Source organism: Scyliorhinus torazame, chromosome 2, assembly GCF_047496885.1.
Source record: "Scyliorhinus torazame isolate Kashiwa2021f chromosome 2, sScyTor2.1, whole genome shotgun sequence".
Taxonomy (NCBI): Eukaryota; Metazoa; Chordata; class Chondrichthyes; order Carcharhiniformes; family Scyliorhinidae; genus Scyliorhinus; species Scyliorhinus torazame.
Genome location: NC_092708.1, coordinates 49,909,044 through 49,936,609, shown reverse-complemented (window position 1 = coordinate 49,936,609; position 27,566 = coordinate 49,909,044). Strand labels below are relative to the sequence as shown.

The 27,566-nt window shown below is 43.9% G+C and overlaps 1 protein-coding gene across 2 annotated transcripts in view; it reads left to right on the top strand.

The window, feature by feature from the left end:
* The window catches only part of LOC140387977 (activin receptor type-2A), a 233,995-nt gene extending 207,487 nt beyond the window's left edge, over positions 1 to 26,508 (top strand). For both annotated transcript variants that reach the window (XM_072471411.1, XM_072471405.1), the window contains 5 exons: positions 10,157 to 10,302; positions 13,236 to 13,350; positions 17,486 to 17,624; positions 20,182 to 20,312; positions 23,242 to 26,508. In XM_072471411.1, the coding sequence (XP_072327512.1) occupies positions 10,157 to 10,302; positions 13,236 to 13,350; positions 17,486 to 17,624; positions 20,182 to 20,312; positions 23,242 to 23,436 (726 nt within the window). In that variant the 3' untranslated portion in view covers positions 23,437 to 26,508. The remainder of the gene's footprint in view (positions 1 to 10,156; positions 10,303 to 13,235; positions 13,351 to 17,485; positions 17,625 to 20,181; positions 20,313 to 23,241) is intronic.
* The last annotated feature ends 1,058 nt before the right edge of the window (positions 26,509 to 27,566 follow it).

Below are 27,566 nucleotides of genomic sequence, written 5' to 3'. Positions count from 1 at the left end.
AATGGCCTGTTCCCTTGTGGGCTCCATCACAAGCTGTTCCAAAAAGCCCTCCTGTAAACATTCAATGAATTCCCTTTCCTTGGGTCCACTGGCAGTATTATTTACCCAGTCCACCTGCATATTAAAGTCCCCCATGATCACTGTGACCTTGCCTTTCTGACATGCACTTTCTATTTCCCCTGAGAAACAAGTATACCGCTTTGGATACTTGTGGGGGGGGGGGGGGGGGACTTACCAGGGGTAAGCCATGGGGTACGGGCCTCTGGCACGGAGTCTGTCCCTGTTGCTCAGAAGGGAAGGGTGGAGAAGAGCAGAGCATTAGTAATTGGGGACTCTATAGTCAGGAGCACAGATAGGAGATTTTGTGGGAGCGTGAGAGACTCACGTTTGGTATGTTGCCTGCCAGGTGCAAGGGTACGTGATGTCTCGGATCGTGTTTTCGGGTCCTTAGGGGGAGGGGGAGCAGCCCCAAGTCATGGTCCACATTGGCACTAACGACATAGGTAGGAAAGGGGACAAGGATGTCAGGCAGGCTTTCAGGGAGCTAGCTAGGATGGAAGCTCAGAACTAGAACAAACAGAGTTATTATCTCTGGGTTGTTGCCCGTGCCACGTGATAGTGAGATGAGGAATAGGGAGAGAGAGCATTTAAACACGTGGCTACAGGGATGGTGCAGGCGGGAGGGATTCAGATTTCTGGATAACTGGGGCTCTTTCTGGGGAAGGTGGGACCTCTACAGACAGGATGGTCTACATCTGAACCTGAGGGGCACAAATATCCTGGGGGGGAGATTTGTTAGTGCTCTTTGGGGGGGTTTAAACTAATGCAGCAGGGGCATGGGAACCTGGATTGTAGTTTCAGCGTAAGGGAGAATGAGAGTATAGGGTAAGGGAGAATGAGCACAGATTTGACGTCGCAGGAGGGGGCCAGTGTTCAGGTAGGTGGTTTGAAGTGTGTCTACTTCAATGCCAGGAGTATACGAAAAAAGGTAGGGGAACTGGCAGCATGGGTTGGTACCTGGGACTTCGATGTTGTGGCCATTTCGGAGACATGGATAGAGCAGGGACAGGAATGGATGTTGCAGGTTCCGGGGTTTAGGTGTTTTAGTAAGCTCAGAGAAGGAGGCAAAAGAGGGGGAGGTGTGGCGCTGCTAGTCAAGAGCAGTATTACGGTGGCGGAGAGGATGCTAGATGGGGTCTCTTCTTCCGAGGTAGTATGGGCTGAAGTTAGAAACCGGAAAGGAGAGGTCACCCTGTTGGGAGTTTTTTTATAGGCCTCCTAATAGTACTAGGGATGTAGAGGAAAGGATGGCGAAGATGATTCTGGATAAGAGCGAAAGTAACAGGGTAGTTATTATGGGAGACTTTAACTTTCCAAATATTGACTGGAAAAGATATAGTTCGAGTACAATAGATGGGTCGTTTTTTGTACAGTGTGTGCAGGAGGGTTTCCTGAAACAATATGTTGACAGGCCAACAAGAGGCCACGTTGGATTTGGTTTTGGGTAATGAACCAGGCCAGGTGTTGGATTTGGAGGTAGGAGAGCACTTTGGGGACAGTGACCACAATTCGGTGACGTTTACGTTAATGATGGAAAGGGATAAGTATACACCGCAGGGCAAGAGTTATAGCTGGGGGAAGGGCAATTATGATGCCATTAGACGTGACTTGGGGGGATAAGGTGGAGAAGTAGGCTGCAAGTGTTGGGCACACTGGATAAGTGGGGCTTGTTCAAGGATCAGCTACTGCGTGTTCTTGATAAGATGTACCGGTCAGGCAGGGAGGAAGGCGTCGAGCGAGGGAACCGTGGTTTACCAAGGAAGTGGAATCTCTTGTTAAGAGGAAGAAGGAGGCCTATGTGAAGATGAGGTGTGAAGTTTCAGTTGGGGCGATGGATAGTTACAAGGTAGCGAGGAAGGATCTAAAGAGAGAGCTAAGACGAGCAAGGAGGGGAGATGAGAAGTATTTGGCAGGAAGGATCAAGGAAAACCCAAAAGCTTTCTATAGGTATGTCAGGAATAAGCGAATGACTAGGGAAAGAGTAGGACCAGTCAAGGACAGGGATGGGAAATTGTGTGTGGAGTCTGAAGAGATAGGCGAGATACTAAATGAATATTCTTCGTCAGTATTCACTCAGGAAAAAGATAATGTTGTGGAGGAGAATGCTGAGCCCCAGGCTAATAGAATAGATGGCATTGAGGTACGTAGGGAAGAGGTGTTGGCAATTCTGGACAGGCTGAAAATAGATAAGTCCCCGGGACCTGATGGGATTTATCCTAAGATTCTCTGGGAGGCCAGGGAAGAGATTGCTGGGCCTTTGGCTTTGATTTTTATGTCATCATTGGCTACAGGAATAGTGCCAGAGGACTGGAGGACAGCAAATGTGGTCCCTTTGTTCAAAAAGGGGAGCAGAGACAACCCCGGCAACTATAGACCGGTGAGCCTCACGTCTGTAGTGGGTAAAGTCTTGGAGGGGATTATAAGAGACAAGATTTATAATCATCTAGATAGGAATAATATGATCAGGGATAGTCAGCATGGCTTTGTGAAGGGTAGGTCATGCCTCACAAACCTTATTGAGTTCTTTGAGAAGGTGACTGAACAGGTAGATGAGGGTAGAGCAGTTGATGTGGTGTATATGGATTTCAGCAAAGCGTTTGATAAGGTTCCCCACGGTAGGCTATTGCAGAAAATACGGAGGCTGGGGGTTGAGGCTGATTTAGAGATGTGGATCAGAAATTGGCTAGCTGAAAGAAGACAGAGGGTGGTGGTTGATGGGAAATGTTCAGAATGGAGTACAGTCACAAGTGGAGTACCACAAGGATCTGTTCTGGGGCCGTTGCTGTTTGTCATTTTTATCAATGACCTAGAGGAAGGCGCAGAAGGGTGGGTGAGTAAATTTGCAGACGTTACTAAAGTCGGTGGTGTTGTCGATAGTGTGGAAGGATGTAGCCGGTTACAGAGGGATATAGATAAGCTGCAGAGCTGGGCTGAGGTGGCAAATGGAGTTTAATGTAGAGAAGTGTGAGGTGATTCACTTTGGAAGGAATAACAGGAATGCGGAATATTGGCTAATGGTAAAGTTCTTGAAAGTGTGGATGAGCAGAGGGATCTAGGTGTCCATGTACATAGATCCCTGAAAGTTGCCACCCAGGTTGATAGGGTTGTGAAGAAGGCCTATGGAGTGTTGGCCTTTATTGGTAGAGGGATTGAGTTCCGGAGTCGGGAGGTCATGTTGCAGCTGTACAGAACTCTGGTACGGCCGCATTTTGAGTATTGCGTACAGTTCTGGTCACCGCATTATAGGAAGGACGTGGAGGCTTTGGAGCGGGTGCAGAGGAGATTTACCAGGATGTTGCCTGGTATGGAGGGAAAATCTTTTGAGGAAAGGCTGATGGACTTGAGGTTGTTTTCGTTGGAGAGAAGAAGGTTAAGAGGAGACTTAATAGAGGCATACAAAATGACCAGGGGGTTGGATAGGGTGGACAGTGAGAGCCTTCTCCCGCGGATGGAAATGGCTGGCACGAGGGGACATAACTTTAAACTGAGGGGTAATAGATATAGGACAGAGGTCAGAGTTAGGTTCTTTACGCAAAGAGTAGTGAGGCCGTGGAATGCCCTACCTGCTACAGTAGTGAACTCGCCAACATTGAGGGCATTTAAAAGTTTATTGGATAAACATATGGATGATAATGGCATAGTGTAGGTTAGATGGCTTTTGTTTCGGTGCAACATCGTGGGCCGAAGGGCCTGTACTGCGCTGTATTGTTCTATGTTCTATTTCGTGGTGCATCTTGTGCCCCTGGTCCTGACCACTGTTAGGAGGCCTGTACATAATTCCCATTATGGTTTTTTTGCCTTTGTTGTTCCTCAACTCTACCCACACAGACTCCACATCATCCGACCCCATGTCGTTTAGTGCTATTGATTTAATTTCATTCCTAATTAACAAGGCAATCCCGACCCCTCTGCCCACCTCTCTGTCTTTTCGATAGGTTGTGAATCCCTGGATGTTTAAATGCCAGTCATGAACCCCCTGCAACCATGTCTCTGTGATGCCTACCACATCATACCTGCCAGTCACAATCTGGGCCACAAGCTCATCTACCTTGTTCCGTACACTGCGCGCATTTAAATATAGCACCTTTAATTCTCTATTGACCGTTCCTTTTTGTTTTCTTAGTGTGGTGGACCTTGGTTTACTGAGCCTTTCCATACACTCTGTCATATTTTGTGGGATGGGGACTATTGTAACCTCTCCTGAGTTCTGTCTTTTCGTGTTTTTTTTGTATTCCTAAGCAGCTATGCTTCCCACTGATTACTTCACCTCTTGGTTCCCTGACTTTCCCTTCCCCCCCCAATCTTTAGTTTAAAGTCCTATTGACCACCCTATTTACTCTTTTCGCCAGAACACTGGTCCCAGCTCAGTTCAGGTGGAGACGATCCCAACGGTATAGGTCCCCCCTGTCCCAAAACTGATGCCAGTGTCCCATGAAAAGGAACCCCTCATTCCCACACCACTCTTTCAGCCACGTGTTAACTTCCCTTATTCTTGCCTCCCTATGCCAATTTGCACGTGGCTCGGGCAGTAATCCGGAGATTATGACCCTTGAGGACCTGTTTTTGAATTTGAATCCTAGCTCTTTATAATCTCTAAACCGGTCCTCTTTCCTAGACTTGCCTATGTTGTTTGTACCAACATGGACCACAACAACTGGATCCTCCCCCTCCCTCTCCAGTATCCTTTCAAGCCGGTCAGAGATGTCCCGCACCCTAGCACCGGGCAGGCAACATACCATGCGGGACTCTTTATCCTGCTCACAAAGGATACTATCTATCCCCCTGATAATAGAATCCCCTACAACTACAACTTGCCTATTTACTCCCTCCCCTTGAATGGCCTGCTGAACCATGGTGCCTTGGTCAGCTGACTCATCCTTCCTGCAACCCTGTTCGCCATCCACACAGGGAGCAAGTGACTCATACCTGTTGGACAGAGTCAAGGGCTGAGGCTCCTGAGTTCCTGACTGCTGGTTCCCTTTACCTGCCTGACTTGCAGTCACACCCTGCTGTCCCTGGCCACTAGCAGGATTTAAACTACTTACTCTGACAGGTGTGACTGCCTCCTGAAACAGTGTGCAGGTAAGTCTCCCCCTCCCGGATGTGCCTCAGTGTTTGAAGCTCAGACTCCAGCTCATCAACTCTGAGCCGGAGCACTTCGAGCAGCCAACACTTACTGCAGATGTGGTCGCTGCAGCTCGCAATGGGATCTGCCAGCTCCCACATCAAGCAGCTCAAGCACATCACCTGACCAACCATCACTAATTAATTAATTAGTTTAATTTAAGTTTAATTAGTTCTCGGACTTTCTCCACCTGGGGGGGGATATCATAGACCGATCCAGAGGGCAGCAAAATGTATGTACAGTTAGTCAAATGAAGGACAAAACAAACCTCTGTAAAGCAAATTAGCGCGGGCAAGAAAAATGTAATGTATATAAGTAACAACTGTTTATAAATATGAGAAAAGCCAATAAAAAGATTTTCAAAAAAAAACTACTGACTTTGGTCAGTTGTGATGAAATATTATGGAATTTTTAGTTTCACCAATATTTTCTTTTAATTTTTCACCACATATTCTAAATGTTGAATGTTAGACCTAATATGCCACAATTGCATATTTCGGGAGGAGGTGAATTACAACGAACAAAGAAAAGTACAGCACAGGAACAGGCCCTTCGGCCCTCCAAGCCTGTGTCGACCATGCTGCCCGTCAAAACTAAAATCTTCTACACTTCCTGGGTCCGAATCCCTCTATTCCCATCCTATTCATGTATTTGTCAAGATGCCCCATAAATGTCACTACCGTCCCTGCTTCCACCACCTCCTCCGGCAGCAAGTTCCAGGCACCCACTACCCTCTGTGTAAAAAAAACTTGCCTCCTCTAAACCTTGCCCCTCGCACCTTAAACCTATGCCCCCTAGTAATTGACCCCTCTACTCTGGGGGAAAAAGCCTCTGACTTTCCACTCTGTCTATGCCCCTCATAATTTTGTAGACCTCTATCAGGTCGCCCCTCAACCTCCGTCATTCCAGTGAGAACAAACCGAGTTCATTCAACCGCTCCTCCATACCAGGCAACATCCTGGTAAATCTCTTCTGCACCCTCTCTAAAGCCTCCAAATCCTTCTGGTAGTGTGGCGACCAGAATTGAACACTATACTCCAAGTGTGGCCTAACTAAGGTTCTATACGGCTGCAACATGACTTGCCAATTCTTATACTCAATGCCCCGGCCAATGAAGGCAAGCATGCCGTATGCCTTCTTGACTACCTTCTCCCTTTCAGTGACCTGTGGACTTGTACACCTAGATCTCTCTGACTGTCAATATTCTTGAGAGTTCTACCATTCACTGTATATTCCCTACCTGCATTAGACTTTCCAAAATGCATTACCTCACATTTGTCCGGATTAAACTCCCCCTGCCATCTCTCCGCCCAAGTCTCCAAATTATCTAAATCCTGCTGTATCCTCTGACAGTCCTCATCGCTATCCGCAATTCCACCAACCTTTGTGTCGTCTGCAAACTTACTAATCAGACCAGTTACATTGTCCTCCAAATCATTTATATATACTATGAACAGCAAAGGCCCCAACACTGATTCCTGCGGAACACCATTAGTCACAGCCCTCCAATCAGAAAAGCACCCTTCCATTGCTACTCTCTGCCTTCTATGACTTAGCCAATTCTGTATCCATCTTGCCAGCTCACCCCTGATCCCGTGTGACGTCACCTTTTGTACCAGTCTGCTATGAGGGACCTTGTCAAAGGCCTTACTTAAGTCCATAATAGATGACATCCACTGCCCTACCTGCATCAATCATCTTTGTGACCTCGTCGGAAAACTATCAAGTTAGTGAGACACGACCTCCCCTTCAGAAAACCGTGCTGCCTCTCGCTAATACGTCCATTTGCTTCCAAATGGGAGTAGATCCTGTCTCGAAGAATTCTCTCCAGTAATTTAATCTGCCCCGTCCAAACCCCTAGCACTAAGTGAATCCCAGTCAATATTGGGGAAGTTGAAGTCTCCGATCACAACAACCCTGTTGTTTTTACTCCTTTCCAAAATCTGTCTACCTATCTGCTCCTCTATCTCCCGCTGGCTGTTGGGAGGCCTGTAGTAAACCCTCAACATTGTGATTGCACCCTTCTTATTCCTGATCTCTACCCATATAGCCTCGCTGCCCTCTGAGGTGTCCTCCCATAGTACAGCTGTGATATTCTCCCTGACCAGTAGCGCAACTCCGCCACCCCTTTTACATCCCCCTCTATCCCATCTGAAACACCTAAATCCTGGAACGTTTAGCTGCCAATCCTGTCCTTCCCTCAACCAGGTCTCTGTAATGAATGAATGAAAGAAATGAAAATCGCTTATTGTCACAAGTAGGCTTCAATGAAGTTACTGTGAAAAGCCCCTAGTCGCCACATTCCGGCGCCTATTCGGGGAGGCTGTTACGGGAATTGAACCATGCTGCTGGCCTGCCTTAGTCTGCTTTCAAAGCCAGTGATTTAGCCCTGTGCTAAACAGCCCCTGCTGTTTAGGCAATGGCAACAACATCATAATTCCAAGTACTAATCCAAGCTCTAAGTTCATCTGCCTTACCCATTATACTTCTTGCATTAAAACATATGCACTTCAGGCCACCAGACCCGCTGTTTTCAGCAACATCTCCCTGTCTGCTCTTCCTCAAAGTGATACTGGCCCTAATTCCTAATTCTCCCTCAATATTTTCACCTTCTGACTTTTTGCTCCAGTACCCACCCCCCTGCCATACTAGTTTAAACCCTCCCGTGTGACACTAGCAAACCTCGCGGCCAGGATATTTATGCCTCTCCAGTTTAGATGCAACCCGTCCTTCATATACCGGTCTGCCCCAGGAGAGCTCCCAATGGTCCAGATAACGGAAACCCTCCCTCCTACACCAGCTGTTTGACCACGTGTTTAGCTGCTCTATCTTCCTATTTCTAGCCTCACTGGCACGTGGCACAGGGAGTAATCCCGAGATTACAACCCTAGAGGTCCTGTCTTTTAACTTTCTGCCTTGCTCCCTGAACGCCTGCTGCAGGACCTCATGCCCCTTTCTGCCTATGTCGTTAGTACCAATATGTACAACGACCTCGGTCTGTTTGCCCTCCTCCTTCAGGATGCCCGCTACCTGTTCTGGGACATCCTGGACCCTGGCACCAGGGAGCCAACATACCATCCTTGAGTCTCTTTCACGTCCACAGAAGCACCTATTCTGTGCCCCTGACTACAGAGTCCCCTATTACTATTGCTCTTCTGCGCTTTGACCCTTCCTGCTGAACATCAGAGCCCGCCGTGGTGCCATTGCTCTGACTGCTTCTGCTGTTTTCCCCTGATAGGCTATTCCCCGCAACAGTATCCAAAGTGGTATACCTGTTCGAGAGGGGGACAACCACAGGGGATTCCTGCACTGACTGCCTGCCCCTTTTGGTGGTCACCCATCTCTCTGCCTGCACCTTGGGTGTGACCACATCTCTATAACTCCTATCTATGATGCTTTCCACCACCTGCATGGACCTAAGTGCATCAAATTGCTGCTCCAACCGAACCACGCCGTCTGTGAGGAGCTGCCGTTGGTTACACTTGCTGCAGATGTAGACGACCGGAACGCTGGAAGCGTCACAGATCTGCCACATCTCTCAGTTGGAGCACTGCACCCCGCTGATTGACATTTAAGCCCTAATTAATTAATTTAAACTAAACACTTGAATTACTGTTAGATTGAGTTACAATTAACTATATGGCCCTGACGCTAAATGATTTTTACTGTAAAATTAAATGCTAAATACCGATCACTACCCTCAGGTTTAGTTACTCCATTATCTAGTTAAACAATTAGATTTGTTTTGCAATTTTGTTTCTCCCAAATTTAACAGATTCCCAACCAGCCAATCAGGTCACAGCTTTACTGTGATGTCACTTCAGTTTTCACCCCCACACAATTTGAAACGGTAATAAAAATCACTTACCTTCCCAGGATGCTCTCTGGTTCTCTCCCTGCAGATTAACAGTTACAGGCCAGAAGAAAGAGAACAAAATGGTAGGGAAAAAGCACCTTCTCCCACTCTGCACCGAATTACCTCACTGCACCAAATTACCAAGTTCCAATTCCCACTCTGGATGTGTCTCACTCACTCAGGATGTGTCTCCTTCATCTGCGCAAAGCTTACTGAGCGCACTTTCTGTCTTTTATACAGACCTCCGCTAACGATGGTGACTTACAATACTTAAGCTACAAACAGAAGAATACAATGTATACCCTTGTGCCTCTAAACAGGTCTCAGGTGACTGACAGATAACTGCCTCTCAGCAATTAGAGTGGAGGCAGCTTCAGTCAATCAGACACGAAGCTGCACACTGCACCTTTAACTGAAAAACAGTAAAATTAGACTTGCCTTGCCTGATTACCTCACTGCACCACATTACCAAGTTCCAATTCCCACTCTGGATGTGTCTCACTCACTCAGGATGTGTCTCCTTCACCTGTGCAAAGCTTGAACTAGGCCACAACTGTATAACTGGCATAATTGACTGAATCTCATTTTTCCAGATTAATGGGCATCAACTTGAAACCTTAATCTGTTACTCTCTGCAGATGCTGATTGACCTGCTGAATATTTCCAGCATTTTCTGACTTTATTTCATTCATGATTGAGATTCCTGCACACAAGAAAGTAGAAGATTGGTTGATCCTGTGTACAGTCACAATTTCTATTGATCCATTCAGGAGGTGTGAAATAGGGCAATAAATATCTCTGCATAAAATTAGAAGATGGGTCAAGCATTTGTCGTTGATTACAAAGAAGACTGGAAAAACCTGTAAATTTGCTTTTTGTTAACCCACCCTTTGATCTGGAAAATGACTGTTATGGGAAACAAAAAATCCACTCAACTAAAAATAAATGTGAAGATAAAGGAGGTGTAAAATTAACTTTTTGTAGTAAATCTGCAATTAATTAACATCATGCTCCATCACTTTACCTGTTAGAAGTCAGAGGAAATTATGGAGCTAAGATCCTTTCCCAGTTGAAGCCTGCATGTGCCAAAAGTATTTACTTTGTTTTACTTTCAGGGTTCCTTGACAGATTATCTAAAAGCTAATGTGGTTACTTGGAATGAATTATGCCATATTGCTGAGAGCATGGCCAGAGGCCTAGCCTATCTTCATGAAGATAAACCTGGTTTAAAAGATGGACACAAACCTGCCATCGCTCACAGGTACGCTAGGCTTACTGATCCTTAAACACTGTTTCTGAGCTTAAGTAAATAAGCAGTTAAATTTGGAATCTGGTCAAAAACCCAGGAATGGAACATCCAGATAGTTTGATGGCCTTTCCTTTCTTGTACAGCATTGTTCTTGGTCTACTTGGCTCTGTTGATTGTGCACTTACCTCTCCTGAGTCAGAAGATTATGGCCTTTAGCCATGCTCTGGGACTTCCTAATGGGCTGGATTTTCCGCAGTTGGGCTGACGCTGGAGACCTTTAAAAATGGTGGCTGAAATCAATTCCATGATTCCCATGCTGGCAGTTTCTGCTGATGCGGGTAGCTTGCACTCCCAACCTGTATCACATAACCTCCCGCAATTTTCAAGGAGTTGGGCTAGCTTCTCGAGGACTCGGTTCACAGTACCTCAGAGAAGTTGTGAACCATAGTCTGGATTCGGGAACCTTTTGAATGGTGCATTCATTACACTTGCACCATTCTCCTGCAACCTGTATGGACTATATATAGAACCAATAAAACATGTAAAACTATAGCAAGTATCACGGCGCCAAGGTACCAGGTTCAATCCCAGTTCTGGGTCACTGTCTCTGTGGAGTTTGCACATTCTCCCCGTGTTTGTGTGGGTTTCGCCCCCACAACCCAAAGATGTGCAAGCTAGGTGGATTGGCCATGCTAAATTGCCCCTTAATTGGAAAAAAAAAATGAATTGGGTACTCTAAATTTATTTTTAAAAAACTATAGCATGTCTTGAAATGCTTATTTTTAAAAAAACACACCCACCCAGAAGTCTGCTGCTGATTATAAATTGGTTAATCAGACACTGCCACTCCCCATTTCCCCTCATATCTCCCATCGCCCCACACAAAGCTAGGGCTATGTACAGAACCAGTAAAAGATAATAACAATGGCAAGGCTTGAAATGCTCATTTTTAAAAAAAAAACAACCAATTGAGAAATTTGCTTTGAAAACAAAACTGCTGCTCTTACAACCTTATAAAATGCTTAATCAGAAACTGCCTTTCAATTTCAATAACTGAAGTTTTACCTCAATTCACAAATTTTAATCATGTTCAAATAAACATGCAGACATTGAAAGAAGGGCGTTCCAAGAAAGATTAACATTTTATGAACTCAAAAATGCCACTAAATGAAAACAAACACTCCACTTCCATCTGTGAAAACAGACCACCCCTGCTGAGCTTATCTATTCTAAGCATTTATAATGAGGCCATCTGGCATCTATATCAATAGAGGAAACAGATGGCTAGACATCTGTTTCTCCAGATGACCAGACATTTGTTTCTCCAGATGACCTCATTGTAAATGCTGGGCGGAGCTCCAAAGCACACTGATGGATTAGTTCAGCAGGCATCTGTTTTTGAGGTCTGCATTAGAGTGTTAACTTTGACTGATTGGCTTATTTATGAGTTTGTAATAAATTGTGCTTTCTTTGATCTCTTATGTTTATTTGGACAAGATTAAGAGGTGTGTGAGCTTGGGTAAAGCTTCTATTATTGAAACTGAATGGCTGCTTTTGATTAAGCATTTTAGAAGGTTGTAAGAGCAGCAGTTTTTTTACAAAGTAGATTTCTGAATGGGTTTATTAAATGAGGATTTCAAGACGTGCCATTATTATTATATGCTTCTAGTTCTGTACATAGTCCATAATGTGTGCGGAGCAATGGGAGGGGCTGGTTTAGCACAGTGGGCTAAATAGCTGGCTTGTAATGCAGAACAATGCCAGCAGCATGGGTTCAATTCCCGTACTGGCCTCTCCAAACAGGCGCCGGAATGTGGTGACTACGGGCTTTTCACAGTAACTTCATTGAAGCCCACTTGTGACAATAAGTGATTATTATTATTATTAGATATATGGGGAGTGGACGGGAATGCAAGGGGTGAGAGCTGGAAGGCCCAATAGACTTTAATAGACTTGGCCTATGTCCCAGAGAATCAAGGCGGGTCTTTTAGCCTCAGCACTTGCATGCCTCCGTATTTGTGTCCTAACTAATTTTGGGGTCAGTGGGCCTGACTCAATCCCACCCCTGCCTCCTGGAGCGAAAGTAGTGTGTCCAAAAACATTTGTATGGAGACATGTCTGCCAAGTCGAGAAATTTCCTTACTCGAATGTCCCACTTTGTTGGCAAGAATCCGGCCCTAAATCTTGGTTGGCAATAATCTATCAGATCGGTTTAGCTCAGTGGGCGAGACAGCTGGTTTGTAATGCAGAACAAGGCCAGCATCGCGGGTTCAATTCCTGTACCGGCTTACCTGAACATGTGGCGGAATGTGGCGACTAAGGGCTTTTCACAGTAATTTCATACTTGTGATAATAAAAGATTATTATTTTATTATTACAACACAGTTTGATGTCAGTGAGGATTTTCATCAAGGCCATGAGTTTAGATGACTGTTAAAAATACTATGAAGTTGCTCATATAGAGCATTCTGATGTTCTGGCCAATGTTTATATTGAAATGAAAATCGCTTATTGTCACAAGTAGGCTTCAATGAAGTTACTGTGAAAAGCCCCTAGTTACCACATTCCGGCACCTGTTCAGGGAGGCTGGTACGGGAATTGAACCGTGTTACTGGCCTGCCTTGGTCTGCTTTAAAAGCCAGCGATTTAGCCCACTGTGCTCAACCAGCCCCATACCACCACAACTCGTACCACCAAAACAAATATCAACTTGCCATACATATTATTGTATTTTGTGTAATCTTGCAGTTTGTAAAATGGCTGCTGCATTTGTATACAGAAGTTACTGCATTTCAAAATTATCCATTGTGTATGAGGTTTCTGCAAGATAACACAACGTAAATTTTATTCTGTGATTTAATGTGGATGCATGATCTACGTGCACTAATGAGATGACAACTTTGTTTCTTTTGTAAGGACTAAGTATTTCTATTCTGTTTGAACAGGGACTTCAAAAGTAAAAATGTGTTGCTGAAGAACAATCTCACTGCTTGTATAGGAGACTTTGGTTTAGCTTTGAGATTTGAAGCTGGGAAGTCAGCGGGTGATACTCACGGCCAGGTATGAACTATTAAGATGTGGTTTAATCAAGAATTTCTGCATGAAGCATGTTCAAAGCAAATACCTGTTAGACTATATGCTTTAACGCCTTTTCAAAGTAGACACAAAGGTCAAGTTCACAAGATATAGGAGCAGAATTAGGCCATTCGGCCCATCGAGTCTGCTCCGCTATTCAAGCATGGCTGATCTCACCCTGGCCTTAACCGCTCTGTCCTGCCCGTTCTCCACAACCCTTCAACCCATTAAAACTCTGTCTAACTCCTCCTTAAATTTACTTCCGTCCCTGCATCCACTGCACTCCGGGGTAGCGAAGTCCACAGATTCACAACCCTTTGGGAGAAGTAATTTCTCCTCAACTCCGTTTAAAATTTGTTACCTATTATCCTAAAACTGACCTCTTGTTTAGTTGTCTTTGATTGGACAACTCCATGTGTGCCTAGCGTGTGAAATAAATAAAAGCGAAAGTACATTAGATCAACTCTTCTAAGGGGACTGAGGAATATTATTGATGCAGAGCAGAAAGAATCTTTGAGTCTGACAGCACAGAAAGATGTCCCTTGGCCCATCGGGTCTTCGTCAGCCATCAAGCACCTATCCATTTGAATCCTATTTTCCAGCACTTGATCCATTGTCTTGTATGCTATTGCGTTTCAAGTGCTCATCAATGCTACTTAAATGCTGTGACGGTTGCTCCCTCCACCACTTTTTCAGGCAGTGAGTTCCAGATTGCCACCAGCCTCTGGGAGAAAACCTTTTTCCTCAAATACCATCTAAATCTACATCTGCCGTTACAACATTTGTTTCCGAAGCACCAACATCCTTCAAGAGTACAAATTTATTTCTTGCGAACCAAAGTACTCTTTCCCTCCCATCTCAAAATTGTAAAATACATTGGCCTGTATTCTCCAATCCCGCGGCCAAGTTCTGATGCCGGCGTGAAAAGAGGCGCGAGCCGCTCCGGCATCAACGGGCCTCGAGTGGCAGGTATTCACCCCTTCCTAAGGGGCTAGTACGGCGCCGGAGTGGTGTCCGCAGCTGCAGCGCCCGAACGCCGGCCACGACCGGCGCGAGTGCGTGCATGCGCATGGGTTCCCATCTCCACGCCGGCTCACGGGCAATATGGTGGAGCCCTACAGGGGCTCGGCACAGAGGAACATAGGCACCCCACGGAACTAGCTCGCCCGCCAAACGGTAGGCCCCGATCGCAGGCCAGGCCACCGTGGAGGCCCCCCCCTCGGGGTCGGATCCCCGTGCCCCCCCACACTAGGACAGCCCCCACAGCCAGAACTCAGAGGGACCATACATAACCCACGCCGGCGGGACTTGGCCAAACTCGGCGGGCACTCGGCACATTGAAAGCGGCCCGGAGAATCGCCAGGGGGGCCGCTTTCAATGGCCCCAGACCAGCACAGCACGATCCCGCGGGCGCCCGAGAACCGCCGCCGGAGAATCGGCGGGTCGGCAGTGGGGCGGCGTGGTACGATTCATGGCGATTCTCCGACCTGGCACGGGGTTGGAGAATCCCGGTCATTATGTTTAAGTCATGGCGACATCTAATTTTGGTTCTCCTTTCCTCCTAAATTATTTAATGTAGTCAGAAGGATGGAGACTTGAGTGATTCTTAATTCCAATGGGGGGGGTCTGCAATCTTAAGACTACATTGGGAGCCAATCTGGGGAAGCAGAACCCTTGAACAAATATTGTAGGTCTGTATCCATTTCATTGGGAGATTCTTTGAGTTCAACCAAAGAATATTATTTCCAACACTTCTTGGGGTATTGGGTTATTATATCTGAACAGAACTACAACATCGAGGGCCGAAGGGCCTGTTCTGTGCTGTACTGTTCTATGGTCTCCTTTTCCTATGAACACGTGATCTGGTTGTATTCTCTCATAATGGGGCATGTACTGCGTGGATTTTCACTTAGATTTTGCAGTCAGTGGCAAAACAACAGTGCTTTCCACTGACCTTGAAAGCTTCCCACAAAAGCCAAGTATTCTCAGTGCCAATGGACTTCCCTTCCTTCATTGCAGTTTAAATCAGGCGCTAAGTCAAGAGGATTTTCAGGCACAAAGAACAATACAGCACAGGAACAGGTCCTTCGGCCCTCCAAGTCTGCGCCGATCACATGTCCTATCTAGCCCAACTGCCTGTACTCTTCTATACCCCGTAACTGCACGTAACTGCGTTGATTAATAAGTAGAGTAACAACCAATCACCACAATCTAGAACCTCGTGGCACAGCACATCCCCATTGTACCATTACCATCAAGCCAGGGGATCAACCCTGGTTCAATGAGTGTAGGAGGATTCATCTAAAATTGAGGTGTCGTCCTGGTGAACCAACCAAACTACTTAAGTGCCAAACAGCGGAAGCAGCATGCAACAGGCAGAGCTAAGCAATCCCATAGCCAATGGATCAATCAGATCTAAGATCAGCATCCTGTCATATCCAGTCATGAATGGTGATGGATAATAAAACACTCACTGGAAGAGGATTCCACAAATATCTACACCCTTAATGATGGGGAAACCAGCACATCAGTGCAAAGGAGAAGGTTGAAGTATTTCCAACTATTCTTGCCAAAAATGCCAAATGGATGCTCCATCTTGGCCTTCTGAGGTCCCCAGCATCACAGATGTCAGTCTTCAAATTCAATTCACTCCACATGATATCAAGAAATACAGAAGGCACTGAATACTTCAGAGGCTGTTGGCCCTGACAACATTCTGGCAATAGAACTTGTGTTCCAGAACGATCCGCGCCCTTAGCCAAGCTGTTGAATTCCAGCTACAACACTGGCATCTTTCTAGCAATGTGGAAAATTCGCCAGGTATATCCTGTTCACAAAAGGCAGGACTAATCCAACCCATCAGTCTTCTCTCAATCATCAGTAAAATGTTGGGAAATGGCTATCAAAAGTGCCACCAAGCTACCTTTACTCGAAGAAATTAAAAATTAAATGAAAATCGCTTATTGTCCCAAGTAGGCTTCAAATGAAGTTGCTGTGAAAAGCCCCTAGTCGCCACATTCTGGCGCCTGTTCGGGGAGGCTGGTACGGGAAGTAAACCGTGCTGCTGGCCTGCCTTGGTCTGCTTTAAAAGCCAGCTCTTTAGCCCTGTGCTAAACCAGCCCCAACAATAACCTGCTCACTGATGCTCAGTTTGGGTTCTGCCAGAACCATTTAGCTCCTGACCTCATTGCAGCCTTAGTCCAAACATGGACAAAAGATCTGAACTGGAGAGTGACCGCTCTTGACATCAGGGCAGCAGTTGACTCGAGGAACCCTAGCATAACTGGAGACTGTTAGAATCACGGCGAAAGCTATCAATACCTACCACAGAGGAAGGTGGCTATGGATGTCGGAGGTCAATCATCTCCGTCCCAAGACATCCCTGCGAGCATTCTTCTAACTTCAACTGCTTCATCAATAACCTCCCTTCCATCATAAGGTCTAAAGTGAGGATGTTCATGTTCACAACGCTCAGCACCATTTGTGACTCCTCAGACACCGAGCAGCCTGTGTCCATATGCAGCAGTACCTGGACAGCATTCAGGCCCAGGCTGATAAGTGGCAAGTGACAGTCTTGCCACTCAGGTGCCGGGTCAATCTCCAGTGACTATCACCGACAAGAGAGAATGCAACCACATCATCATGACGTTCAATGGCATTACCATCACTGAATCCCCCTCTGTCAACACTGAAAGCAGTCACTGATTTCTGCACTTAATGTTTGCAGGTACAAACTCCCGAAGTTGCTGTCAGTTTTCGTGTTGTAATTACTGCGATTGCTTACAGTTTCACCATCATTACTGTTGCAAAAAGTGGGCCATGAAGTGTTCTTTGTTCCTTTCCTGCCCGTTTCTCATGTTGCTGAATAAAATTATCCAAAACATTAAATATAGTCTGATGTGACTTAGCATTACACGTTATTGAGAATCCTGACCGTTCTGTTGCATTTAATTGTATGCATGGAATGGTTCTGGGATTTGGGGAAGAATGTGTGAAGATTTTTACCTGACTGAATCCAACCCTGAAACCCTAACCCTGAAGACCCAAAAGAGACTTTTTTTTAGCTAATAAAAATGTGCATATCAGATTTTTTTTAAACTCTATTTTTCTTTCATTTCAGGTTGGCACCCGAAGGTACATGGCTCCAGAGGTCTTGGAAGGTGCTATAAATTTCCAGCGTGATGCGTTCCTCAGGATAGATATGTACTCAATGGGTCTCGTGCTGTGGGAATTGGCATCAAGGTGCACAGCAACAGATGGTTGGTCTGATTTTTCTTATTCATAGAATTTACAGTGCAGAATTAGAATTATTCTAATAACAATTTTTAAAAATGTAAATGGTTACTTTGTTGCTTCTCAGTTGAAGTTCATAATAAAACTTTATATTCTGCTTCCTCCTGCTTCCTCCTGAGGAACTCTCCCTGGCACTCCACACTTCTTCAGAAAGGTTTAGTTACATGGAATTCACTGTACAAAAACAGACCATTCAGCCCAACTGGCCCATGCCAGCATTTATGTTGTTCCTCCCATCCCTCTTAATCCCAACAGCTATTCTTTTTATTCCTTTCTCCCTTATGTTTATCTAGTTTCTCCTAAATTTGCTATTCGCTTCATTGGTGAATATCTTATTTACCACTACAAGTATTGTTTATTCCCCAACAACCCCCCTCCACCAAAAAAGTGGAAACCTTGCCTTGACCTCTACTGTGCTAAATGAATATTTTTCGTTAGTATTCACACAGGAAAAAGATAATGTTGTTGAGGAGAATACTGAGATTCAGGCTACTAGACTAGAAGGGCTTGAGGTTCATAAGGAGGAGGTGTTAGCAATTCTGGAAAGTGTGAAAATAGATAAGTTCCCTGGGCTGGATGGGATTTATCCTAGGATTCTCTGGGAAGCTAAGGAGGAGATTGCTGAGCCTTTGATCTTAAGTCCTCTTTGTCTACAGGAATAGTGCCAGAAGACTGGAGGATAGCAAATGTTGTCCCCTTGTTCAGGAAGGGGAGTAGAGACAACCCAGGTAACTATAGACCAGTGAGCCTTACTTCTGTTGTGGGCAAAATCTTGGAAAGGTTTATAAGAGACAGGATGTATAATCATCTGGAAAGGAATAATTTGATTAGAGATAGTCAACACGGTTTTGTGAAGGGTAGGTCGTGCCTCACAAACCTTATTGAGTTCTTTGAGAAGGTGACCAAACAGGTGGATAAGGGTAAAGCTGTTGATGTGGTGTATATGGATTTCAGTAAAGCGTTTGATAAGGTTCCCCACGGTAGGCTACTACAGAAAATACGGAGGCATGGGATTCAGGGTGATTTAGCAGTTTGGATCAGAAATTGGCAAGCTGGAAGATGACAAAGGGTGGTGGTTGATGGGAAATGTTCCGACTGGAGTCCAGTTACTAGTGGTGTACCACAAGGATCTGTTTGACAAACTGCTGTTTGTCATTTTTATAAATGACCTGGAGGAGGGCGTAGAAGGATGGGTGAGTAAATTTGCAGATGACACTAAAGTCGGTGGAGTTGTGGACAGTGCGGAAGGATGTTACCAGTTACAGAGGGACATAGATAAGCTGCGGCGCTGGGCTGAGAGGTGGCAAATGGAGTTTAATGCAGAAAAGTGTGAAGTGATTCATTTTGGAAGGAATAACAGGAAGACAGAGTACTGGGCTAATGGTAAGATTTTTGGCAGTGTGGATGAGCAGAGAGATCTCAGTGTCCATGTACATAGATCCCTGAAAGTTGCCACCCAGGTTGAGAGGGTTGTTAAGAAGGCGTACGGTGTGTTAGCTTTTATTGGTAGAGGGATTGAGTTTCGGAGCCATGAGGTCATGTTGCAGCTGTACAAAATTCTGGTGCGGCCGCATTTGGAGTATTGCGTGCAATTCTGGTCGCTGCATTATAGGAAGGATGTGGAAGCATTGGAAAGGGTGCAGAGGAGATTTACCAGAATGTTGCCTGGTATGGAGGGAAGATCTTATGAGGAAAGGCTGAGGAACATGAGGCTGTTTTCGTTAGAGAGAAGAAGGTTAGGCGGTGACTTAATTGAGGCATACAAGATGATCAGAGGATTGGATAGGGTGGACAGTGAGAGCCTTTTTCCTCTGATGGCTAAGTCTAGCATGAGGGGACATAGCTTTAAATTGAGGGGAGATAGACATAAGACAGATGTCAGAGGTAGGTTCTTTACTCAGAGTACTAAGGGCGTGGAATGCCCTGCCTGCAACAGTATGGACTCGCCAACACTAAGGGCATTCAAATGGTCATTGGATAGACATATGGACGATAAGGGAATAGTGTAGATGGGCTTTAGAGTGGTTTCACAGGTCGGCGCAACATCGAGGGCCGAAGGGCCTGTACTGCGCTGTTATGTTCTAATCCAGGCTCTGGGTCACTGTCTGTGTGGAGTTTGCACATTCTCCCAGTGTTTGCATGGGTTTCGCCCCCAAAACCCAAAGCTGTGCAGGGTAGGTGGATTGACCATGATAAATTGCCCCTTAATTGGAAAAAATTAATTGGGTACTCTAAATTTGTTTTAAAGAACACAGGGAAAAAATGATTTTTTTTTTTTTTATAGAGTAGAACTGAGTTTCATACACAAGCCTTTCTAAAAGCTTTGGTGTTAAGTCAATAGTGCTTGCTTTGTTTAACATCTCTTTACATGTTAAAAATTTGACCTCTTGATTCCATGTTTTTTGTTATAAATTACGACATCAATATTACAATATTTATAATTTTTCATGTAAAGTTCAAGGACAATTTCTGCCACATCATTGCCAGCATTTCAAAGTTAACAACTATCTGCTTGACACTCAGGTCCAGTAGATGAATACATGTTACCATTTGAAGAGGAAGTTGGACAACATCCATCCCTTGAAGATATGCAAGAGGTGGTTGTGCATAAGAAGATGAGACCTATTTTTAGAGAACACTGGCAAAAACATCCTGTAAGTGTATTTGTTTATAAATCATTTGAACAGATCAGTTTTGTTATTTGATATGCTCATCTCTACCCCCTCACATTTTCTTTTTTTTACAAACTGACAAAAATGGATGAACATTTCATCCTGTTTTCTGACCTGGAGTCTGAAGGCAAATTAATCTCTGATCTCATCCTACACAATTCCCTAGTTGAAGTTTCATTTACTTAACAAATCAGTTTTATATCCGTATATATAGATAGGTGATCTTGAAGTTTGCTTTTGATGTCACAATTTTTGAATCATACTTTTATGTCAGGACTTTATAAAACCCGATTTACATATCAGCATTTTTAAAATCACACTGCAGTTGTTGTCTTCTGGTCAATAGATGGCACTGTCATTGAACAATGCAGGTTTGCCTATCATTTCTTCTTCAACCAGAGTCTACAACACAAAAGATGAGCAATATTTGGCACATTTAAAACTTTCACATGTCAGACTGTTGAAGATTTTCTTGCATGCCTTGCTCCCAGAGGGACTGCTTCAATGTTTAAAACATCCTGCATCTGCTCCACTTCTTGCCAGTCCAACAAAAGAGCCCTCCCTGCTCCTGGCTGAAACGACTATGTTCCTTTTAAGTCCAATCCTTCACCATGGGTCCAATTTTCCCACCGCGTTGTGGCCGGCGCTGATCTCGTGTGCCAGGGCCATCACAAGAGAGGCCCAAATCTGGTTTCACGCCATGTGCAAAACCATGCGGGGATCACACGACCCGCTGTGCCTGGCGCAAGCTGGATCATGCCCTCACTGGGTGTGATCCAAGTAATGATATTTAAATGAGCAATTTGTCTCATTTAAATATGTGCGGTCTATTTGAGGCTGGATTCTCGCGGCGCCTAGAAGTCACTGGCCGTACTGGTGAGGCCTCAACCGGCCATTGGTAAGTACTAGGCTCCACAAGCCTAGTACTTAACCAGGTGTGATGCTCACTCCGAGGGTCTCGGAGCCCATTGGAGCCCCCTTGTGGTCGAGGACAGGGTAGCACCCTGGCGCTCCCTTGGCACTGCTGCTGTGCTAGCCTGGCTTTGTCAGGTGCCATTGTCAGGGAGACAGGTTGGCACTGAGAAGGGTTGGGGGGGCATACCCATCAAAGGGGGCTGGAGTGTGAAGGAGGGTTCTGAAGTGGGGGGTTATGAAGGGATGTCGTAAAGGCTGGGGAGGTACATAGAAAATAGAAGCAGGAGTAGGCCATTCGGTACCTCAAGGCTGCTCTGCCATTGATTATGATCATGGCTGATCATCAATAGCAAGATCATCCTTTCTCCAAAAAGGGTACCAAAACTGCACACACTACTTGAGGTGTGGCCTCAACAACATCCTATACAATTGCAGTAAAACATCCCTATTCCGATCGTCACATCCTCTCGATATGAAGGCCAACATACATTTGTTGCCTTTACTGCCTGCTGTACCTAATGGGTGAAGAGGCCCCCCCTCAGCAACCCCATAGCAGTGTGTGCTCAATTTGGGAAGGGGGGTGATACAAAGAACAATACAGCACAGGAACAGGCCTTTCGGCCTTCCAAGCCTGCGCCAATCACTGCCTCCTAAAGAGTAGTGAGCCAGATGAGATTTAGGCAATGGAATCATGGTCACCATCACTTGGATTGCTTTTAATTCCAGATTTATTAAAATTCCACCAGCTGCCATGGTGGGATCAGTGAGAGCCTTTTTCCTCGGATGGTGATGTCTAGCACGAGGGGACATAGCTTTAAATTGAGGGGAGATAGATATAAGACAGATGTCAGAGGTAGGTTCTTTACTCCGAGAGTAGTAAGGGCGTGGAATGCCCTGCCTGCAACAGTAGTGGACTCGCCAACACTAAGGGCATTCAAATGGTCATTGGATAGACATATGGACGATAAGGGAATAGTGTAGATGGGCTTTAGAGTGGTTTCACGGGTCGGCGCAACATCGAGGGCCGTAGGGCCTGTACTGCGCTGTAATGTTCTATGTATCCTTCTATACCCCGTCTGTTCATGGGCCTATCCAGATAAGCCTAATAGGTCGCTAACATACCTGCCTCAACCACCTCACTTGACTGTGCATTCCAGGCCACCACTACCCTCTGTGTAAAAGAAAATTCCCCCGCACATTTCCACTGAACCTATTCTCCCCCCCCCCCGGTCACTTAAACTTGTGCACCCTTGTAATTGTCATTTCCGTCCTGGGAAAAAGCCTCCGACTGTTCTTTCTATCTATCCCCGAAATAATTTTGTAAACTTCTATCGGGTCGCCCCTCAGCCTCCGTCTCTCCAGGGAGAACAAGAGAACAATTGCAGTTTGTTCAATCTCTCCTCATAGCTAATACCCTCCATACCAGGCAACATCATGGTAAACCTTTTCTGTACACTCTCCAGAGCCTCCACGCCCTTCTAGTAGTGTGGTGACCAGAATTGGACACATTATTCCAAATGTGACCTAACCAACGTTGTATATAACTAACATAATTTGTGAGCTTTTATACTCGATACTCCGTCCTATGAAACGTTCTAAGTGTGGGCTGGACTGGAGAGAAGGTATCCAAGGCCCCAAAAATTGACTTACGTGTGGGTGAATCCAGCTCTGGATCTCACCCAAAAAGCTGTCGGGAAAATCCCTGCCAAACTCCCCCAAAATGACACATCGGCATTTTTGGGTGAATTGCACCCCATATTTTAAATATCTCACAGGATTAACTCCTATTTCAGGTTGAAACTATTTTTTGAAAATTCTGGGCCATTTGCACTCTGGGCTGCATGCAACTCTTTCTTAACCATGGTTCCAAATTAGTCCGATTTGCATCCTAGTCATGATCCTGGTTTGACCCTTTTATCTGCGTTTCCACCACCAATTATTTTTATTTGATTGACAATTTTTCTTAACAGTTTTTTTCTTTTGTGTTCTCTTCCAGGGAATAGATGTGTTGTGTGAGACTATAGAAGAATGTTGGGATCATGATGCAGAGGCAAGACTATCTGCTGGTTGTGTTGCAGAACGCATTATTCAGATGCAAAGACTAATGAGCACGATTACTACAGACAACATTGTGACAGTAGTTACCATGGTTACAAATGTTGACTTTCCTCCCAAAGAATCTAGCCTATGATGGTTACAATGGTCATAAACCAGACCAAGGGACTCTACAATAGAGCTGCTATTTGCTGAATTCATTTGACAGGTTACAACAAACAATTCAGTATCTTGTCCTTACACACTTAACAGAATTGGTAGCCAATGGAAAGGCAAGTGGGCAATGGAAGTGACTGGTACCACAGTCAGTCAGAGGTAGTATGGAAGACAATGTGGTTGTAGCATGGATCACTCAACACTTCAGTAAACTTCATCTAAGACACTGGAAGAACGGTTTTCTTCCAGCAAATGAAGCTAAATGGGTGAAGGATGATTCTTTAAGAACATGTCATAGAAGAGTGTGGCTCTCAGATTTGGTAACATGAGCGTGGCTAAAAGTTGGAGTGCACCAGATAACTGGCTTCTTGTGAGGATGTTTCCTCCGTTCCAGTACCTTTCATTTCAGAAAGAAGGGCAATTCATTTTTATTGCATTTACTATTTGCGTTCACAAAAGAACTATTGTATGCCAATATGACATAGCTTGTGGATGTTCAGTGTGCTGCTGTTATATGTATAAACAAATCAAGGTTTTTTGGGACATAGCAAAGACGCTTCAAGCATTACATTATAACCATAAACCTCCCTCAACAAGGTATACCTCAGTTTCCATATTTGATAAACTATATTAGTACTTTTAAGTTTGATAACACTAACAGATTTGAATTGACAGTTGACCTTGATGTAATTTTATGTATTAAATCACTGCATTTTTAAAAAAAGTATAAACTATACCTTTCTATGCCAATGGGAGAAGGCCATTCAAAAAATATTCTGCCTTGCTTTCTTGTGCAAGCTCCATGTAATAATTTTTAACCATGCAGTTGTCTGCTTTTAATAGCTCCTTTGCTACGTGAAGCTTTGAAAATACCTTTAGCCCCAAAATTGGCTTTCAAAAGCACTTCCTTATTTTAGATTTGCTGTGTCTATAGAGAATTCAGAGATGTAAGCATGCTTTTCTGTTTTTAAACTTGCAAGCTATAACTAACACTGGAGGTGTTTTTAAAATTTTGAATGCTTTTATTTTGTAAAGTAATATATCCTTTGTTTTCCTTTTGTTACACTTGTAAAGTAATTTTGCATACCTGTTAAAAGTGCAGTCATTAGTCTACTGTGTCACTGTACCAACATAACCTCAGGAATTTGTTACCCCAAACCCTCTCTGTTTTGAGTTGTGGTGACAGTCCTACACTAATTTTGGTGCCATTTCAGTAAGTTTAGAAAGAACTTGCAGGGCAATGAGGAACTTTTAAAAAAAATAATAATATATGCAATAGATACACATATAAGTCACTGGTACTGACTTCTGTTCCTAAACAATTACTATATTTTATACATTAGCAATCGACGCAAGTCAAAACTAACCACTGCAACTGCTGCTCAATTTACTTTTCAGGGCCAGGATTTGGTTGTCTTTAACCAAGTGTTAACCATGTATTGCATTGTTGCAGTATAGCTAAATGCTTCAGTACAAAACTGCACAATGAGGAGTATCACAAAGGCCGTAAACCTACACTGACTGTGTGAATAGTGATTAGGTGCCAAATGTTTTAGATGACACTAAAGTGTTTACTGCATTTCTGCAGTTTTATACTTTGCAATAGGATTACTGATCAAATTGAAGCTGATTGTGACTGATCTAGCAACATTATAAAGTATTTTCACAGTTACGGTTGACTTTGATTTCAGCAATAATCTATTGTAAAAAGCTGACAAAGTATTAGTTAAAGCTGCAGTATATCACTAAAGCAACTGAAAAGTCGCTATAATTTCTTACAATCCCCAAATCCCATTAAAATCTACTGTCAAGCACAAATTTGTATTTTAGGCTAAACATTTCTAACCTTTCTAATATTTGGAAAATTCTTTATCCTTATCAATTCTTGAATTTTTAGCACCAGTGTTTTTCCCTAAGAATTTGCTTCAATTGGTGGACCATGAGCAGTTAACACTGCATAACAATAATGAACTTCGGATATTTCAGATTGTAAGCCATATGCTAAGGCTATGCAAATTTAGAAAATCGACTTTAAATTTGCTCACAGGTTTTCAGTATAACCTGTTTTGTCAACAGAATAATAATTAGTTGGAATATTTTATCAGGTATCTGTAATAGTATTTGTGCAACATTCCCCTTCCCCATATCATGTTATACTGATTTCTGTTTCCTAGAATATATTGCAGCTTTAAAAAAAATGTTTGCAAATCAGGAGCTCACTGTGAAATATTTTATGCATATATGAAGTGCTTACTTTTAAAATTGTTTGATATACTGACAAACACAAAATGTAATGCAGAGGTTCAGAACAAGAAAATTCTGATGTCAAATTAAAATCTGTCCCCATACTCCAAGCAGAGAGGGAAAAAAAAGGGCAAATGCAACGGTGTATATATTCTACATGCCCACTTGTACAAGTTTGGATTAGATTGTCAGCTGGTGTCTTGTCTCAAAAACACAACCAGGAGGAATCTTCTCCACTAGGTACTTGTTCTGTAGAATGTAGTTTGTATCATTCATCTGTAGAAAGATTTTTTAATCACTTTACAAAGCAATGATTTTGTTAACATTTTAGAGTTCAACTCTACCTTGCAGCCTACACTTCACAGGGAGAAATAATAGCCTTCAGGTAGGGTAAAATTGTTAATCATGCAATATAATAACTATTTCTATTAAGGTTAAAGATCCTCAGACAACTCAAATATTTTGTGGACAGAATGATACAAATGGCATTCTATATTAAGTGTTGCTTACCTCAGAACTTGCCAACAGAGAGTTCTTAAAGCAGTTTGTGATACACATACCTCTAAACAATTATGTTTGCTTAAGTCTGTATCAATGTTCTGTGCATCTGTGGGCACAAATTACTGTAATACTGGATATGTACTTGGGACTTTTTTTGTGCAAATATCTTCCAAACAGAAAGCCAGGGAAAGGCCTGGATGGAGAGATGGAAGAGATTGTTAAATATTGTACAGAAACATTTGCTGTTCCCCTAAGAATAAACTGTAGAGTGACTGCTGTATGACATACATTCTATACATGAATTGGAGTACATTTGCTGGTATTTTATTTGAAACTTTTTCCTGTATTGTATTGCATTCCGTGTGTATGATATATGTATTACATATATATTATTGAGAAAAGGTGAGTACCCTGAGGTTATGCATTGTTTTATTTATCTTCTCATTCATGGTGTCTTCTACCTCCATAAATGTAAATAATGCTGCAGGTCAGTACATAGCAAGATTCAGGAAAAAAAGGCATTGGTTACCTTTTCAACGCTATCAGACTTGCATGTAATTGCTGCTAAGAATGGTGTCACCTCAGTTTCAGAAATTCCGTGTTGTCTCCGCTACTATAACCCTTGGTGATTCTGCGTTTAAACAGCACTTACTGAACTGTTCTGAGTGTTAAGAATTATGCTGGGCATAATTTTCCAGTCTTCTATAGAGTTTGGGGAGATGCCAGAAGATTGGAGAATTGCAAATGTTACGCTCTTGTTCAAGAAAGGTTGTCAGCATAGCCTCAGCAATTACAGTCAGTAGGTTTAACATCAGTGGTGGGCAAGCTTCTCGAAACAATTATTCGGGATATAATTAGTAGTCACATGGAAAAATATGCTGATATTTTGAAGAGCCAGCATGAATTTCTAAATTGGAAATCATGTTTAACTAACTTGCTGGAATTTCTTTTAGGAGATCGATGAGGGTATTGCTGTTGATGTGATGTCCATGGACTTTCATAAGACATTCAATACTGTGTCAACTGACTTGTGAGAAAAGTTATAGCTCATGGAATAAAAGGGAAAGCAGCAATGTGTATACAAAATTGGCTGAATAATAGTTTGACCACAGCTGGAATATTGTGTACAGTTCTGGATGCCACACCGGTGGAAAGATGTGAATGCATTAGAGAGAGTCCAGAAGAGGTTTACAAGAATGGTTCTAGGCATGAGAAACTTCAGTTATGAGGATAGATTGGAGAAGTTGGGGCTGCTCTTCTTGGAGAGAAGAAGGCTAAGAGGAGATTCTCAACATCATGAAGTTGCTGGACAGTTGGATAGGGAGAAACTGTTCCCACTCATTAAAGGATCAAGAACGAGAGAGC